At 41.3% G+C, this 16,997-nt stretch overlaps 2 protein-coding genes across 8 annotated transcripts in view; one reads left to right on the forward strand and one right to left on the reverse strand.

The window, feature by feature from the left end:
* The window catches only part of LOC142399023 (A-type potassium channel modulatory protein DPP6-like), a 90,449-nt gene extending 77,819 nt beyond the window's left edge, over positions 1-12,630 (forward strand). For all 3 annotated transcript variants that reach the window (XM_075483364.1, XM_075483362.1, XM_075483363.1), the window contains exons 9-26: positions 2,718-2,872; positions 3,599-3,696; positions 3,826-3,952; positions 5,568-5,606; positions 5,729-5,836; positions 5,917-6,008; positions 6,105-6,152; positions 7,435-7,547; positions 8,145-8,192; positions 8,290-8,388; positions 8,478-8,547; positions 9,605-9,799; positions 9,888-9,942; positions 10,066-10,168; positions 10,273-10,328; positions 10,469-10,541; positions 10,643-10,716; positions 11,371-12,630. In XM_075483364.1, the coding sequence (XP_075339479.1) occupies positions 2,718-2,872; positions 3,599-3,696; positions 3,826-3,952; positions 5,568-5,606; positions 5,729-5,836; positions 5,917-6,008; positions 6,105-6,152; positions 7,435-7,547; positions 8,145-8,192; positions 8,290-8,388; positions 8,478-8,547; positions 9,605-9,799; positions 9,888-9,942; positions 10,066-10,168; positions 10,273-10,328; positions 10,469-10,541; positions 10,643-10,716; positions 11,371-11,517 (1,700 nt within the window). In that variant the 3' untranslated portion in view covers positions 11,518-12,630. The remainder of the gene's footprint in view (positions 1-2,717; positions 2,873-3,598; positions 3,697-3,825; positions 3,953-5,567; positions 5,607-5,728; positions 5,837-5,916; positions 6,009-6,104; positions 6,153-7,434; positions 7,548-8,144; positions 8,193-8,289; positions 8,389-8,477; positions 8,548-9,604; positions 9,800-9,887; positions 9,943-10,065; positions 10,169-10,272; positions 10,329-10,468; positions 10,542-10,642; positions 10,717-11,370) is intronic.
* Positions 12,631-13,958: 1,328 nt separating this feature from the next.
* arhgap21b (Rho GTPase activating protein 21b) overlaps positions 13,959-16,997 on the reverse strand; it is a 32,549-nt gene continuing 29,510 nt past the window's right edge. For 3 of the 5 annotated variants that reach the window (XM_075483365.1, XM_075483367.1, XM_075483369.1), the window contains one exon: positions 13,959-16,987. In XM_075483365.1, the coding sequence (XP_075339480.1) occupies positions 15,425-16,987 (1,563 nt within the window). In that variant the 3' untranslated portion in view covers positions 13,959-15,424. The remainder of the gene's footprint in view (positions 16,988-16,997) is intronic. The other 2 variants (XM_075483366.1, XM_075483368.1) reach the window with 1 other exon arrangement.

Genomic DNA, 16,997 nt, shown 5'->3' on the forward strand with positions numbered 1-16,997 from the left:
TTATTCATTGGATTATTTCTTTGTTGTGGACACACATGACATGTTGACAAGTAATCTATTTTCTGAACTACAGAAAGTTTTTTCTTGCTGTTTTTTTTTTGGTTTTTAATGAGCGGGTAACAGTTTCTCACAAAAAGAAAAAAAAAGATGCATTTCACACAGATTTCCCCAGTATGCACTGTTTTGTTAAGGTAAGCAGAGATTTGGCCTTTGTTGTGAGAATAACATTCAAGATTAGACTGCCTTGGTTCTCTCGGCTATCTATTGATGCGTATTCAAATAATGCTTAGAGTGCAGTTTTTTTTGTAGTACGGCCTTTAATAAGACTGCGTCCAGAGGCTTATTGTCTCGCCAAATATTCCCTTCAAAACAATTGTTAATGCTCAGTCTTAAAGAGGTGAAACTGGTGATTTCACATGACTTCTTCTAGAAATGTATGCCTAAAACTAGAAATGAGGCTTTAATACAGGGATGACGCTCTGAAAAGCATTTACTATAAAAACGTAGTGCATTATGTGTAAATGTTGTCATTCTCACAGTTTATTGGGACTGCAGAGTGTGATGCTGATATCAAACGAAATATAAAAACAAAAATGTGATTCACGTGGCTGCCGCCTCACATTAGATTCGATAATGTCATGGCAAATCTTTCGGATTTAGTTTTGTGAGTTTAAAACAACAACAAAATAATAACCTGGGAGCTTTTGATGTCGGTCAGTGTGAATAATTGTTGCCAAATTGTCAAAACAGAACTTCGATGAACACGTGAGATCCATCTTTCATCGAGCTATTAAAAAGATTCAGTCTGAAGTCAAGCGTCAGCGAAGGTTCATCAGAACAACACTGTTATTGAAAGTGTAGACCTTCATAAAATAATGGAGAGCATAAAGTGAACAATAGGCTGGGCTAGAAATAGTTTGGACTGTTTATATTTGTGCGTCAGCCTTGAATATCCTGCGGTGCTATTTCAAACTCCACTCGTCAAAAATACAGTGAGAGCTCAATCACACCCCGAAAATGTAGTCCTTGATGGGCCCCTCTGTCCACACATTTTACATTTACATTTACATTACGGTCATTTTGCAGACGCTTTTAACCAAAGCGACTTACAATAAGTGCGTTCAACATCGGTAGACAAAAGAACTTCAGGTCACAAGAAATCATAAGTGCATTTCCTTCCAAAACCAAACAGCTAAGAGCAAAACTAGTGCTAGAGTAAGTGCAGTAAGTCAGGTACCTAGACAGATGGGAAGACAATTTAGAAAACAAAGACAATTTAGGATTCAATATAAACACAAGAAACTTGTGCTAAAGAAAATTAAAAATTAAAATAAAATAAAGGACCAAACTCAGTGAATAATTCCCTACACTCCCTATTATATAGATCAGTGAGCAGTGCTGACCAACATATCATTGGGGTCATCAGGTGGGAACCTCCTTCCATCAGTGTTTCGTCTAGTTGGGCCCACGACACCTCCAGGAGGCTAGACAATGACCACTGGCGTCCCAGACTCACCCCCCTAATGCCAGCCAACACTGCCCCTCACACCACAACCACCATAATCTACCTCAGCCTCTCACCAACTGCACACCAGTCACAGCGGGGTGGGGATGCAAACCCTGGTTCGAGTAGGGGGTAATGAAAATATAGAGGGTGCCAGTGGTGGAGGAAACAATACGTGCGTAAGGAACTAGAACGGAGCAGGTGATATCCTAAGAGGGCGGATCAGGGTAGTGTTTCCTGAAGAGGTGGGTTTTCAGAAGAGGGTTCACAGACCCTCCATTCACAGCAATGTGGGGAATAATTAAGCCTGACCGGGGAAAAAAACATCTTTACACTGTCCTCATCAAGGTTTATCTGATAGTTTTTATGAGGGGAAGTTTACTGTTGGGACTTCCACATGTTAAGTGCAGCAGTGTGTTTTCTGTATTCTGAATGATTTCCATGGAGCTCGACTGCCCCCTGCTGGAGGAGGTCTCACTAATCAGGGAATTGGTAAATGACTAAAGTGTTTTCACTTTCCACTAAAATGGCAAGTAGAGCAAGTAGAGAGGCTTTTATACTGATAACGTTTTTCTTTAAAGGTTTCTCACAAATTAACAGCTTCATCAGCTTGGCTCCTTTACTGTATATATATATATATATATATATATATATATATATATATATATATATATATATATATATATAATATATATAAATAAATACATATAAAAATCTATCTATATTGTATCTTTTATGATTATTTTAGTGCTGTTTTTAAATCTTTTTAGATTTTTCTGTTCAGTGGATACAGGAAATGGGTGAATTTTTGTTTCTTTGTGAGATTGGAAACAGCACGCTATGATAGTAAACAGAATACTCACCTGGTGGTCAAACATTTTAAATGCCTCTATCAGTAAGGCTGCACAGAGAGAGAAAATAAAACATTTCTGAAATGGACTGAACTGTAGATACCAGAATAGCTTTGAGATGAATTTGACTATTAGAACTTGCTCCTTCCTCATTTCCCTGGCTCTGCCTTGTTTTCACTCAGGCACCATTGATTCTTGCAGACTGTAGAAGCCACAGTACCCCGGTTCTTACACATTATCTGTCTCATGTATTGCTGTATAGGAAGAGATTTTTCCAGCTCTGCTTCAAGTAAAACACAGCTTTTGTGCCCTAATCTTCAGGTTTGTGCATTTCTACTAATGTGAATTGCTTTGTTTTCCAGAGGAGATCCTGCAGACCCACATAGCCCACTGGTGGTCTCCAGATGGGCTGCGTTTGGCATACATGACCATCAACGACACGCTGGTGCCAAAAATGGAGGTCCCATTTTTCACAGGGACTTCGTATCCCACCAGCCTAGACTATCACTACCCAAAGGTAAGGCTGCAGCAACCTTCACACCTGTTGAGCAAACTGAGAGACATTTTAACAGATATGTGACAATGTGACTACATGTCATAATGTCCCATGGGGTGACTCGAAGGCATTACCCTGCAGAAACTCAAATGTGCTGAGCATATCTCCTCAGACCAGAGTGAGATCCAAGTGTATGAGGCTTCTGCACTATAGTCGGAGGACATTTTTTGGCTATAATTGGTTCTAGAAGTTAAAGCCTTAAAGGCCCTCTTCCTACTGAATCATCTTTCAAAATGAGTAAAAAACCGCTCAAGCAATATTTGAAGGACAACCATGTGAACTTGAAATGTTTTGAAAGCTATGAGTGCTGTAACTCCCTTGGACCCACTAAATGAGCTTAAAAATGTATATGATTCATGTGTCATGTGAGTCACTTGACATTTTCAGTTATTCATTATTTTCGAAAAACTGATACTTTGCTCTCTTGAGCCTGAATTTTATTAAGTGGGTACAGAAATTGGATGGATGGATAATAATTTACTCTGTGGCCCAAATGATTATGCAAACTGTGCTCACAGATCATATCAAGTGGCTAAAAATCTGCTATTCAAGGTTGTTTATCATGTTTATTAATGTAAGAACTTTGATTTGAACTCTGACAACTCTTTGGGTGCTCTGCAGACAAACTGCATTGTCACAGAGTGGAAGCCAGACACACAGTATCTCATTTTCTCTTGGCCCTTGCAGGCTGGGGAAGAAAACCCAGCGGTGCACTTGTCAGTTGTGAGTCTCCATGGTCCCCTGCACACGGTGGTGATGAAGAAACCTGACGACCCCCGAATCGGGTGAGTGACAGCCTGTCAGTGATTCACTGTGTACCAAGCAACAAGCACCAAAATTATCCCTGAAGCATTTTCTTTGAAGAGACAGAGGTCATCAGAGGTGTGATGCATCCTCACCTTCTGTTTTTCCAGGAGGGAATATTATATCACCATGGTGAAATGGGCCACCAACACCAAACTGGCTGTCAACTGGCTGAACAGAGCACAGAATAACTCCATCCTGACGCTGTGCGAAGCCACCACCGGAGTCTGCATTAAGGTGACACGAAGTGTTCAGTTTTCTGCCACCACCTACTGTATGTCGTGTTCAAGCATTTAGATGAGCACTTTATTTTTAAGTAAACCCACATACAGAATTCTGCTGCAGCTCGAAATCTGCAGCTGGATGAAAATAGCTCGTAAAAAACTGCGCAAATAAGACTTGAGCAGCTAACAACGTCCGTGCTCGGCTGGTTAAAAAAAAAATCATACTTTTTTTTGTCTTATGATATTTTGGCTTTGAGTGAGATGAGATACTCATAAACATCTGTAAAGAGGCTAAATGTTTTTTATATCTTTAGTGGAAACATATTGGTTTGGGCTTGAGTGCCACCACTATTATCAATGCTGTGGAGTACACCGTTTTGTCTTTGTCACTTAAGATCTATTCAGAAATGTGGAATACTGCCAGATTTATTAAATTTATAAATCAATTGTTCCAACCCTTTGTTCCAAAAAGTTGGGCCACTGTGTAAAATGTAAGCGAAAGAGAATACAATGAGTGGCAAATTATTTGAACACTGAAAATAGTGTGAAGGAAACATGTCAGCATATCAAGCTGAAAGCTGAATATAGTATTTTTCAAAAATCATAATGCTCATTTTGATTTTGGGGCATGTAATGGCTGCGCTGCACCACCTCTCACAGCACCCAGACTCTTACTATAACACCGTGCTGTTTTAATACGTACAGAATGTGGTTCGGCAATGGTTCTCCCTGAAGAAGACATCCAGCATCTGTTACACCAAATCCAAATTAATGTTGTTTGTATGTCAGCGAGTGGGAGTATGTTCTGCTATCTTCACAGATGTTCAAGTTACAGATGCCGTGTTCACTGATACACCCCCATAACATCACAGACTCTGGCTTTTAAACTGTGTTCTGTTAACAAATTGGATTCTTTGTCTCTTCCTTTCTCCGGTGAAGGTGAAGGAATATTTTTCTGAATCTTGCTCGTTCAGTTTTTCTTGGCATTGCAGAGTTTTAATCTGTTTTGGCAGATGCAGCATTCAACTGTGTTTACTGGTTTTCAGACTTGTTCTTAAGCCTGTGCAGGTTTGTCTGTGCTGTCTGAAGGTATGAGGACTGCAGTCACTCAGTATTGGTTTTCAGCCTGGTTCCTTGTATGCAGAGTTTCTCATTTAATGATATGATGTTCTGTAGATGGTAAACTCTGTAATGCTTGTTCATTTTACACAAAGAAACAATGGGCCTCATGGAACAACCGTTTGCACGAACAGATTTGTTCTTAAATTCTTTACCATCTGAAAGCCCAAGCCTCTCTTGGCTGTTCTATTTATACCTTTGTCATGTTACTGGTCTGTGGCTGATTAACCTAATCAGTTCTGAGACGTTTCACCAGATTTTTTTTTCTTTGCATAACAGAACTCTTGCTACTCTGTTTCCCTGTCACCATTTTTAAAGATTTACTACTGATATCAAATTCTAAATGTACATATTTTTCAGATTGAACGTTCCACATGCTGCTTTTGTGCTATTTCGACTTGTTTAAGTGATGCACCAAGTAATTGTATCTTGGTTTTACCCAACTCTGAGCTGCTGAATAAAGCTTTCAACTCAGAGCCGTTCATTTTTGTTTCTTATTTTATTATCAGAAACATGAAGATGAGAGCGAGAGCTGGTTGCATCGGCAGGTATGATTAATGTCGCCCCGTGGTGGCACAGGAGCTTGTTTAAAAAAAAAAAAATGTTTGTCTGAATTCCATGCAAATGACTACTGCTGTTTTAGCAGACACACATGCTCTCTTTTCTGCAGAATGAACCGCCACTCTTTTCCAAAGATGGAAACAAGTTCTTTTTCACCAGGGCAATCCCTCAGGGTGGGAGAGGAAAGTTTTTCCACATCTCTATGTCCACCTCGATGGTAAGTAGTGGCAAAGCTACTCTTCCCCAGCAACAATTGTCCTTTGGAATGTGGTTGTTTATCGTGTTGTTTGTTTTCAGCCTAACACTAGCGCAGACACCCTTCAGTCCCTGACCACTGGCAGCTGGGATGTTACCAGCATCTTAGCCTACCGTCATGAAAGCAACCTAATGTAAGACCCTCTGATGCTTTTGCACTCATATTTTGAAAGCCAGGGATGTAAAATCACAGTTAAGTTGTTTCGATTCAATGTTTGAATGATTCACAGATACTTTCTGAGCACAGAGGACAACCCAAAACGACGACACTTATACAGGTAAGATTCCCCTAGAAGTTAAAGTCAAGGAAAAATGTGAGCAAACTCTCTTTGAATTCAAGGTTTTTTTTTTATATCAGGGCATAATATAACATCACATGGTCCTTAAAATTAGATCAATACAACCTCAGATGACTCATAACATATGGTTTATCAAACCATGTTATTAACTATTGAACAAAAACTAAACCTAAATAGAGAAATAGTCGGTGCACCATTATGGCTCTCATAGGAATTAAAAGATTAATGGGCAGCCAGGTGCTGCTAATCAAATGCCCCTAATTAACTGATCATAAACAGGTGTGAGCACCTCTGTAAAAGCAGAAGCCTTTTCAGTGTGTGTTAACACAATGACAAGGAGGAAGCACATCAGCAATTATCTTAAAGAAACAATTGTTGCTGCTCATCAGTCCGGGAGGGGTCATAAGACTATTTCCAAGCAATTTGTAGTGTGTCGTTCCACATTGAGAAAGACTGTTCATAAGGGGAAAATATTCAAGACAGTTGTCAGTCCCAGGAGAGGACATCTCAGCAAGTTCAACCTAAGATCAGACTGTCTAACGCTCAGAAGAATCACAAAAACCCAGGAGCTACATCTCAGGCTCTATAGACCTCAGTTAGCATGTTGAATATTAAAGTTCATGCAATACAATTAGAAAAAGACTGAACAGGAAGAGCTTGTTTGAAAGAGTTTCTTCCTCTAAGAAGAACATGGCACTGGGTCAGCTTTGCAAAGTTGCATCTGAACAAAGCACGAGAGTTCTGGAATAAAATAAGCAAGTTGTTGCAATGGTCCAGTCAAGGTCCAGACGTCAACCCTGATAAAGAATGTAGTGGCAGGACTTTAGGAGAGCTGTATATAGATAAATGATTGCAAACCTAATGAACTCAAGAAACTTTGTACAGAAAAGTGGACCAAAATTGCTCCACAATGATGTAAGATAATGTCATACAGAAAATAATTACTGAAAGTTATTGCTGCTGAATGTGGTTTTACAAGATGTTGAATCATGAGGCGTACTTAGTTTTTCACTCACTGCTTCTGCATTTTAGCTTGGTTATAATAATAAATATCGACACAGTTAAATATTTCATGTGCTACTGTTCCATTGAGGTTGTATTCACTTCATTGTAAGACCTTGTAAAGACTAAATTGTTACTTTTTATAATGTCCTGATAAGTCCTTAGAAATGAAAGGGAGTGTACTTTCATTCCACCACAACTGTATGTGGGTGCTTCTGAGAGCTGTTCAAAATGATATTCACACAGTGTCATTCCACAGTGCGAGCATTGTCTCTCCATTCAACCGCCGTTGCCTGTCCTGTGAGTTCAAGTGTGGCTATGTGGATGTTTCATTCAGCCACAACATGAAGTACTTCTTACTCAACTGCAAAGGTGAGGCTTCCTTTACCTTGAATCTGCTTACAGCTGCATTCCTGAAAGAGAAAGTCTCCTGGGTGAGAGCCATGTTCAGTGAAAAGTGTAATTGAATTAGTGCCATATGTCAGATTTGAGAGTTTACATCAAACTGGAATTTAGCAGACAACCTCCAACTGCTGCTGTATCCTCCTAATGAGCCACAGAGGAAAACAAAAAAAAAGTTTTGTCTCACTACATGCCAACAGTCACATGAGTGCAACTCAACTGCTAGCAGAGAGTGGGAAGGTTTCTGCTCAATGGGCAACAATTTCACAGTTTCTGTAGAAAAGTGATTTGTTAAGGAGGCTCACTCCACAAAAGGGAAGTGTCTCTTGATACAGTAAGCTACTTCGTGATGGGATGAAAGTAGATTAAGTGCAGAGCTGGCTGAGAGGGCTGTTTCTGCACTCTGTTTAAGACTGAGCGGGGTTAAGTGTCGATTACCACTTTATTGGAGGCATATGAGACTTTTTATTGTTGTCTTCCTGCACGATATTTGATAATGCCTGTCAAATTTGCAGTTGTCTTTTTCACTACCGTTAACTGCTTGTCTTTTCCTTCATTATTCTTTAGGTCCAGATATACCAAGTGTGTCTGTTTACAACACTCAGGACAAACAGAGTGAGTGTTGAGCTCCTGCATCCCCACCAGCTGGACTCATTTAGCTGCAGTTATTGCTCAAGGAGAGCTTGTAACAGGCTTTTCTCTTGACCCACAGAGGTGTTTGATGTGGAGACGAATGAGAGAGTAAACGACACATACAACAACATGCAGATGCCCAAAGTGGACAATAAGACCATCACCATAGACGATTACAGTATGTGTCCGCCTGTGTGTGAATCCCAGTACAATAACTAGTCCGTTTTTGTCATAAGCTTCCCTCTGACCCTGTCCTCTCTGTTGTAGCTCTGACGATGCAGATTCTGAAGCCAGCTGGATTCATAAATACAGCCCACTACCCGCTGCTCCTGCTAGTGTGAGTGTGAATTTATGGGTTTGCTCCAAAAAGCTTAAAAGCAGCAACTTAAAATAAGGTTATTAGCCAACAGTGACTAGAAAATTTTTTTTTTTTTTGTTCTATAAATCTGGGGGACAATGTATTGTAAATGTGTTACTCCTTTACAGACCTGGCCTGAATTTGAAGTACACGCTTTCTTTTAAAGGTGTTATGCTTCATGAGTTTCCTACTTATTTTATACTTCAGTCTTTTTACTTTTTATATATATATATATATATATATACAATGCACAAGTTTATGTGGATCACCCACAATTTCGTTGTACCCTGGTGTGCAATGACAAAAAAAAAGGTTTATTCTATTCCTAAAATGTTCCAGTATATCTTTTTAATCCAGGTAAAATATCTGCAAAGTTCAAACCAAAACTAATTATTCTCCCTTCCAGAAGACACTTCTCCTGAGCAGACTATAAAGGCTCTTTTGTAGTCCCAGCTTTTTCTCCTTCGCTCAATGACTTCACAGCGTGAAATATCCCTATAATACCTGGCTAGTGGTAAGAAAGAGTAGCTGCCTTGAACTTTACTATTCAGCTGACAAATTAGAGTAGACTGAGTACAGTATTAAAGAGTGTCAGTGTGTTAAGACTTGGGAATGAGCTATGTGGGTGATTCTTATTGAGAGAACCTCCCAAAATAAAATCACGAATATATGAGTGAACACAGTTTTGGACATTTTGGAAATCATTCTTTAAACCCTCGCTGAAATAACCACAATCGTTTAATTGATTAAGAGCTTAGTCTCTGGTTTAAAAAAAACCCCAAAAAGATTACATTTTAATTCAAAATCTGTCTTCTTATGTCTTAAAAAGGCAACTGGAACCGGTCAATGTTGTGAAAGGAATTAAATCATTTAACAGCCACTAAAAGCTGCAGAGTTACACTTACAAAGACAGCAGTGCTCAGTTATCTGGTAGAATAATCTGTGTGAAGATGATTTGGCTTGTTAATGGGTTTGAGGTGCTGGATTGAACTGCGCAACTCAAAGTTCAGCATCGTGCTGTTCGGACCCTTCACAGAGATGGCACACCTGGTGGACAGATGGTGACTGAGCAGTTCCAGGTGGACTGGGCCACTGTGCTGGTCAGCAGCTTCAGCGCCATCGTCATCCGCTTTGACGGCCACGGCAGCGGTTTTCAGGGCACCAACCTCCTCCACAAGGTCCGCAGGAGACTGGGAAAGCTGGAGGAGAGGGACCAGCTGGAGGCCCTCAGGTCAGACTCTTTACTGCAACTACAATCATGACTAGCACCGAGGGGCTTGTGCTGTTGTTAAGTAGTTTCTATCTTCTTTCTGTTTCAGGTTCATATCCAAAGAGCCTTACATCGATAAGAATCGAATGGGAGTTTATGGAAAGGTTAGAGGAGGAACTTCTGGAAAAGATGATTGATTTTTGCTCATCTTCAGTTAACTGCAAGCCTTCGTAAGAGGAGAGTTCACGTTGTGTTTTTTCTGTTTCTGCATATCCTTCTTTTCGTAGGCCTATGGAGGATATTTAGCAACCTTGCTTTTGAGCTCTGAGGAGTTCACCCAACTGAAATGTGGAGCAGCCGTCTCGCCCATTACAGACTTTGAGCTTTATGGTATAATTTTCTTCTTCTGTGGGTGTCCTGAATATGTCATGCTATTGGAACCGTATAAGGCCCCGATTCTTTCTAATCTTAGTTTTCTCTTTTCCAAACTGCAGCATCTGCATTTTCAGAGCGATACCTTGGCCCAAAGACAGATTCCCGAGTATATAAAGTAAAGCGTCAAACCTTCTGTCTCTTTAACCAAATCATGCGTCGTGTTGATCCAAAGTTTGCAGATGTGCTGTTCGTGGTATTTATGAAATAATTTATATGTGACACTAATGGCGGTTCCCTTTTTCCTCTTTCCTCCAGATGGCAAATTTAGCTCACAGAACGGGTCAGCTGGTGGAGAAACAGTACTTAATAATTCACCCAACTGCAGATGGTAGCACACAATGTTGTTTTTTTCTAAATACTGCAGTGAGTGATCCAATAATTCAGCGAGTCTAATGTGCGCTTTTACTGTTATCTTTTCCACCACAACAGAAAAGGTTCACTTCCAGCACACAGCCAAATTTATCAACCATTTGATCAGCGAGAAAGCTAATTACACCCTACAGGTGAGCTGGAGTGACAAAATTAACTGCAACTTATCTATTATCTGTTTATTTCCTGAGATGTTTCTATTTCTACAGAGAGGCCTCTCTGGACATGTTGAATGATAAATCTTTGGATCTAAAATTAGACGTGAGCTAATTGTCTATTTCATGACTGAATATATGCACGGGCCGTTTTGTTCTTATCGTGTACGATTTTCAAATCGTTTTATTTTTGGCATAAAATTCACATTTTTTACAATGTGTCTCAATCGTTTTGGAAACACGACTGTTGACTTTAAAAGGCAACGTCTCAAGAGTTGCTGATTTCTGCCTTTTCCAATTTCAGAATTCATTGATTAACTAAAACCAAAGAGCTAACTGGGAATTTTAAACCAAATTATCCAAAGCTGCATCAGTGTGAGTGTGAGTCCAATCTCTCTGAGTTTCATAAAGTTTGGCTTGATAGTTTTTTCCTGTGATGAACTGGTGACCCGTGCAGGTTGTACCCTGCCTTTCGCCCAATAACAGCTGGGATAGCCTCCAACTCCACGTGACCTCAAATTGGATGAAGCAGGTTTAGAAAATGGATGGATGGATTTTTTATTTTTTTTTAAATCTGATTTATTGTTTTACTGTAGCTCTTTGCAAATCCATTACTCTTATATTTCTCAACAGATCTACCCAGATGAGGGACACTTCCTACACAGTGAGGGGACACAGCAGCACCTGAGCCAATCTCTGGTCAACTTCTTCGAGGAGTGTTTTCGGGAGCCAGAGATACTGAAAGAAGAACAGCAGGAAGACAACGAGGAAGACAGCTAAACTTGATCCTGTGAGCAGCCCTGGCCAGCTACTGTACCACAGCACACAATATGCAACAAATCTTTCTAACCCTAAAAAATGCCCACCACCTGCAGTCCACTCTTGATTTTTATCTCCAATCTGAAGCACCTGCATGTGCAAACAGGGCCTCTGCCTACACCCCCTCTCCTCACCTCATTCTGGCTGTTGTCGAGGAAAAACCAGTCAGAGATTGAGTAAAACTCAGATGTGAACGTTCTTATCTCTGTCTGAATAAACGGACCAGTGCTCCCTCTGGTGGACAAATCAACATAATATCTGTTCAGCAATGCGCCTGAATTCCAAACAAGGCGCATTAAACAAGCGCTTTGCAGCACAAAATATCCCCCACGTGAAGATAAACTCATCATGTTGAGATTTAACTTTTAAAAGGCTGCCAGTTTCTGATAACCTTGCCAACTAACTTACTGATTATTGTGTTCATGAATATGATTATTGCTACTTGTTTCTGAAAATCTCTGTTCAGTGTCTTACAGTCGTATGCGTGTGAGTGGGTGTCTGACTGCATCAGCCCTAGTTGCTTCAGAAAATAAAGGCACAATGTCGAACTTGTGTTGCACTTAAAGTCTTAAAAAAAATGGAGTTAAATCATGTTTGGTTTGTTCTCAAATTTCTTGATTGTTTGTTGTTTTAGTCACTGTGCCTTACTGTGGGTGAAACGTTATGGTTAGGAGCCCGTGTGACACTGAAAATGAGCAAACATGGATCACAATGCCTGAGATATGTGGCTTAGAGCACAGGTTCAGCACATTTCTCACAATAACTTGGATAAAGAGCTACATGTAAAACAAACGGACATCTGCTTGAATGATAGTGTGATGCGGAACCACAAATTTAAACAATACAGTATTTAGTTTGCCGTCTCTCAATATCGACCATCCATGTTAGTGGGGTAACTATGCTGAATTTTCATCATTTGGTGAATTACTTTGTGATTTATTGACTCTTTCCTTCTCACGTCTGTTAGTATTGTCAGTGGTTTCTCGTCAGCTGATGTACAAAGTGTATAAAACTGACATTGTTTAAGTCTTTATGTTGTATGTGCAACTTGTATATAAAGCATTTTGACATGTATTTTTTTCCCTGAGTTTTGCTTGTGTTCTTACTATAAACCGACCCAACACAGCGTGCGCTGCAACATTTTATCCATAATACCACAGGCAGTGAATATAAAATCAAGTCAAGCGTTTAAGTTTTTATTTAATCTCTCTTACTCTGTCCACCACCATGTAGCTCATCTATAACAGGAAAGTAGTTTTGTTGACATGCTTATTGGGATATTTCTGTTTTCTTTAAGTTGGGTTGTGTCCAGTACCAGTAAGTAGTCGGTGTCTTACCTGCAGTAGACAGCGTTCAGAGCGCTCTCAGTTTGGAGCCTCATATGATATACTGCCAGGTGAGCTAAAACTAAAAGCAAATGCTATGGAGCCCCCAAAGGGCTCGACGGGACAAAGTGGAAGCTGTGACTCAGAAGCCAAACTTCAGCTGCGTCGTGTGTCCTAGGTGCCGCATGAACTGATCCCGGAAATACAGAATTATTGTGAGAGAACGCAGAAGTATTGTGAAGGAATGCTAAATTAATAAGTAAATAAAAAATATCTCCCTGTCCCTTAAAGGGCTCCATACATATTCAGATAGAATATGCATATAATATATAGAATAATAGCCAGGAAAAGAGTTTTTTTTTTTCTTCTTTTGTTTGTTTGTTTTGTTTTAAGTCCTTATTACAGCATCTGCTCAAACTTCTATTAAACGTTTGAAACTTTCACTTTTCTGGTGGTTCTGATCTGAAAACTGAAAGAAAATATGCATATTAATTTTTAGATTAACAGTGTAGAGTTTCGAAGGAGCTGATGCAGAGCTGATGCAGAACTGTGGGCGGTGCCTGATCAGGCCACGGCAGCTGACCAATCAGAGCAGACTGGGACTTTCTGCAGGGTCGCTGTATCCTAGGTTTGCGTTTCACGGGAACTTTAACAATGATTTTGTGTGCTCAAGAATCCCAGTAAATCATGATGGCAGGATAATGAACAAACACACACACACACAAAAAAACTAAATAGAACTCATTTATGTCACTAGCGAACACAGGTGCGTTCAGTGTGATATGTCCACTATTGTTACAATATTTAGCACATTTGTTGTGCTGCTTGGACCGAATTCATTACATAACTTTTAAAGCTGAAAACTTTTGTCAAACAGGTTATCCAGGCACAAACAGATGGCTCTAATGGTCACAAAAAGTCAAAATAAGTGTTTTAAGAACCTGCTTGATTGTATTTTATATTTGGGATTCAGTTCTTTAGGAGAATCAGCTGATAGTTGCCATTACTAGATTCCATGTACTGTTACACAAAGCCGTGACCAAATGGGAAAAAAAAAACAACACATACAATAATAGCTTCCATTGACAAAATTTATTTCCAGTGTTTCAGGAGTCTGTGCACACCCCTCACAATCAGAGAAGCACTGCATTGATACAAATTACCCATCTCAATGAGGTGTCCTCCTACAGTGAATCTCTCTCCATAGAGAAGTACCAAACTGCCCACAACACCAATTCAGGCCACATGAGCATCATCTTCACACAATACTGTACTTAATCCTCCAATCTGATGGAAATGCAAGGTAAAGCAGCTAAAACATGGAATCTTTATGTACATTTAAATTACTTATTTTACAATGAATATTTAAAATTCAAGTTCTGTTAAAATCAGGAGATGAAAAACGAGAGGATAAAGATGTATAAAACAGATTAAGACCAGAGTGGAATGCCAAAAGAATGGAAGCTCGGCATTTTCATTACCTGTAGAATGACTGAATCGGCGATAAAAAGGTCATTCACAGTAACAGCTTCGTGTATCTCGACAAAGACAATATGGCACCCTTAACATTTCATTGTGAGGCACTTTCTTTTTGTGAAGAAACATTATTTCCTGATCAATTACCACCTTACGTCTTCCACTTCTTCCAACTTTTCGTTTCAACCCACTGCCAGTCACTGACTTGTGTGCGACCACAAGCCCTAAAACGCAGCCCAATGTTTGCATCAGAGGGATGTTGTCCACTGCTTTATCAGCCACATAGCAGAGATGAATATGAACAATGTTTCCGTTTGCATAAGTCCAGTGTCTCTTTGTTACCTCTGTACCTCCGGAAAGGCCCCTTTGACAGCAGAGAGCTTGTAGGCAGTCACGCACAGGCTGTACCAAAAACACATTTCAACATTTCAAGTACACAGAAAAATAGGGATATGTACACTTTAGAATGAAACACGAGCATGTAAAGCTTTTAGTCAGTGTTACAGCAAGCATGTCTGTACATTCTTCATTTGGTTACGGACAGCCTCACGGACAATGAACATTGTAACTTTCTTTACACAAAAATAGTTCCTCTGCAATACTAAAAACTCATACTTATTATTTTTTCTTTTAACTACTTCCTATTCATTCTAAGTCAGGTCATCCTTAAAGCTGCTTATCTAAACCTCAGAACAATCTTAATTTGTGTGTTCACACTTCCTTAAACATACTTCACAGGTTCGTTGTCTCATGAGCAACAGGTCCTTTTTAGCACAACAGGGACTCCTGCTGAGTAATCATTTGAAAGAAAATAAAGAAATTAAAAAAAAAAAAATATGTGGGGTGTTAATGATATAAACAACCTTTTTTGTTCCTTTTCTTGAACGGAGAAAGATCCACTGTGCAGCAAATCTCTTTTCACAAGCGCACTCGCATCATTAACAGACACTCCAGACAATTTTTTGTAAACATGCTCATTCACTAACATTGGTCACACAGACAATATACTGACTGACTCCCAAGTAGGTACACACCTCTTAGACGGAGAACATACAGTCACACACCTCTCACAAGTACTGATAGAAGCGTGAATGGACCACCTGGGAACTAGTGAGTTTATGAGGGTGAGCAGTGGCAGAAAGGCTCAGATTTTTACTCTGGTGGGTGTCCCCGTTCAACGCCTCGGCTGGACGACGCTGGAAATCAGACGAGGATGAGGACGAAGACGAGGCTCCGGGGTTCGGGGAGTTTGCGTTGCACAGCGCCCCCTGTTGTTCAGCGAGGTCGAGGCTGACCTCGGGATTGCTGGTGCGGTGGCGTTCGCGGGCAATCCAGTCCCCAATCGAGAAGTCCTGAGAGCTACACTTCGGCTTCAGCCGGTCCACAGCTGACAGCTCTGATCGCGAACCTATGCCAACCTGCTGCGACCAGTCTCCCAAAACAGAAAGCTCTGCAAAGTCCCTCTGTCCGCCCATTGTGTGCCTGCGCCTGATGTTCTTCTTCTTGCTGCGGCCCTCTGGGGACCGACTCCTCTGACTCCCCACGCCAAACATATCATCCACAGACATCCGAAGACGTACCTTCAGGCGGTCTGTGATCTTCAGCTTCCAGGCCGGCTCGGTTTTATCGAGCTCGCTTCGGGACGAGGAGCTGAGGCTTCCAGTGGAACGGCCTTTCACGGAACCTAAAACACGAGACAGTCTGTTGGAATCTTTATCGCCGCGAGCAGTGTCCAGAGAGGATTCACTGTCGGTTTTCTGTTGGGAAGCTTTCTTTCTGGAGAGCGTATCGCACTCAATGAGTCTGTACGAAGGAAGCGGCCGAGGAGCTTCCTGCAGATCTTGCTGATCAGATTTGCCGACGGTAAACACAGACAGGTCACTCTCACTGTCCGTCTCCATCGGCCTTCCTTCGCTGATGAGCTCACTTCTCTCGTCGTCTGCGTCCTCTCCACCCCGGCTCTCAGACACGGACTGCACTTCGGGACTGAGGGTGCTGAGCTCAGCTCCAGTCAGAAACGTCATCGAGGACGTGGTGGAGTAGTCTGAGGTAATGGAGCAAACCTCTGCTCCCAGCCCGCTGGGGCATGCCTCTGTGCCCAGAGCGGCCATCCTGCCGCGCCTCACTCTGGGCACCGATGCTTGTGAGCTGGTGCTGTTCATTGTACCGAGGTCAGAAACTGTATCATCGTAGTTGGAGGGCGGGTCGGACAGAGAGGACTGGTGAGCCATAGGCATGCGGTAGCTGAGGTTTGGGGAATGGGGCGGCGAGGCGTAGGGGGAACCGGTTTGAAGGTTGGAGGAAATGTGCTCTGGAGGCAGGGAGGGAGGAGGCCAAGACTCTTTCCTGTTGGTTTTATCCAGCTGTTCCTCTGAGCTGTTCGTGTGCTCCTCTTTCTCGCTGGCTTCAGCCACCTGCCCCTCCTCCTCGGTCCGGCTGTCTGGGGACCACAGAGGCTGTTGCTGGCCCTCCCCTGGGAGCTCCTTCTTGGTGAACACAGGATCCAAGTCGTCATCTGAGCTGCTGGGTTGAACCTTATCCTTGGGCTTCTTACGTTTGCGGTTGGCGAAGAAGGAGGAGCGCAGCATTTCTTTGCTACACTGATCCTTCCCTGACCCCCACAAGCCCTGCTGATACAGA

Source organism: Odontesthes bonariensis, chromosome 14, assembly GCF_027942865.1.
Source record: "Odontesthes bonariensis isolate fOdoBon6 chromosome 14, fOdoBon6.hap1, whole genome shotgun sequence".
Taxonomy (NCBI): Eukaryota; Metazoa; Chordata; class Actinopteri; order Atheriniformes; family Atherinopsidae; genus Odontesthes; species Odontesthes bonariensis.